The 915-nt window shown below is 65.2% G+C and overlaps 2 protein-coding genes across 2 annotated transcripts in view; one reads left to right on the forward strand and one right to left on the reverse strand.

The window, feature by feature from the left end:
* Window positions 1-147, forward strand: part of SLC6A9 (solute carrier family 6 (neurotransmitter transporter, glycine), member 9) — a gene marked incomplete at its 5' end in the record, with an annotated part of 7293 nt that extends 7146 nt beyond the window's left edge. Inside the window, one exon of the mRNA XM_009332539.1 lies at window positions 136-147. Within this exon, the coding sequence (XP_009330814.1) occupies window positions 136-147 (12 nt within the window). The remainder of the gene's footprint in view (window positions 1-135) is intronic.
* A 132-nt stretch (window positions 148-279) lies between these two features.
* B4GALT2 (UDP-Gal:betaGlcNAc beta 1,4- galactosyltransferase, polypeptide 2) overlaps window positions 280-915 on the reverse strand; it is a 1746-nt gene continuing 1110 nt past the window's right edge. Inside the window, exons 2-3 of the mRNA XM_009332540.1 lie at window positions 662-852; window positions 280-406 (exon numbers count right to left, since the gene is read on the reverse strand). Coding sequence (XP_009330815.1) covers window positions 280-406; window positions 662-852 — 318 coding nt within the window. The remainder of the gene's footprint in view (window positions 407-661; window positions 853-915) is intronic.

Here is a 915-nt window from a genome sequence, read left to right on the forward strand (position 1 = left end):
TCACACGGCGGTGGGAGGGGGCCGGGCCCCACCGCGCCGGGGCTGTTCAGCTGCAACGAAGGCATGTGGGTGCCCCCCGGCCCCCCAACACCCCGGGAGGGTCCGGTTCAATCCGTGAGGGTAACCAACCCTCAGGTTGGAGAGTAATTAAATCCCTTCCTGCCCCATGCACGTCCCCCGCAAAACCGGGAGCCCCGGCGCTGGTGAGGGTGCCAGGTCAGTGCTCGGTGGGGAGCCCCAGCACACCCCAACCAGCCGGCGCTGGCAAGGGGCTGGCACTTACCGGTTAAAGATGTCATCGTCCTCTCCTCCCCAGCCCCAGTACTCGTTGGGAAAGCCGTTGATCTTCAGGAACTGGGACTTGCTCAGCCCAGAGACGCCACCAAAGTAGCCGGCGTAGGGCAGCCTGCAGGGTGACAGCAAACAGGTCAGCCCCCAGGGACAGGCAGGGATGGGGGCCAGCCCCATAGGGACCCCCAGGGACAAGCACTGGCCCTCCCCTGTGTCACCCTCCCACCCAGGGCTCTGCCCCCTCTCCCATCCCACATCCATAATTCGAGCCAGCGACCCCATGCCTGCCCCAGGCGACCACCGAGGTTGGTGGCCCAGGCGTCATCCCAGCCCTGCCCAGGGAAACACCCCAGTCCCACAGAGCACCCACCTGAACCCAAACTTGTCCATGCCAACAGCAAAGTGCCGCGGCTGCTCGTAGCAGCGATAGAGGTTGCGGTCGTCCATGGGGATGAGGTCCACGTCGCTGAAGATGAAGCAGTCGTACTCCTCGTCATCCTTGAGGGCCTCCAGGAACCCCACGTTGAGCAGTTTGGCCCGGTTGAAGGTGTCTTCGCCAAACTGCGGGCCAGAGCTTAGCAATGCCCGCCTGCCCATCCCGGCCCCACCACCCCCTCGCCGCTG

This window comes from Pygoscelis adeliae, unplaced genomic scaffold, assembly GCF_000699105.1.
Source record: "Pygoscelis adeliae isolate BGI_AS28 unplaced genomic scaffold, ASM69910v1 Scaffold449, whole genome shotgun sequence".
In the NCBI taxonomy this organism is placed as follows: domain Eukaryota; kingdom Metazoa; phylum Chordata; class Aves; order Sphenisciformes; family Spheniscidae; genus Pygoscelis; species Pygoscelis adeliae.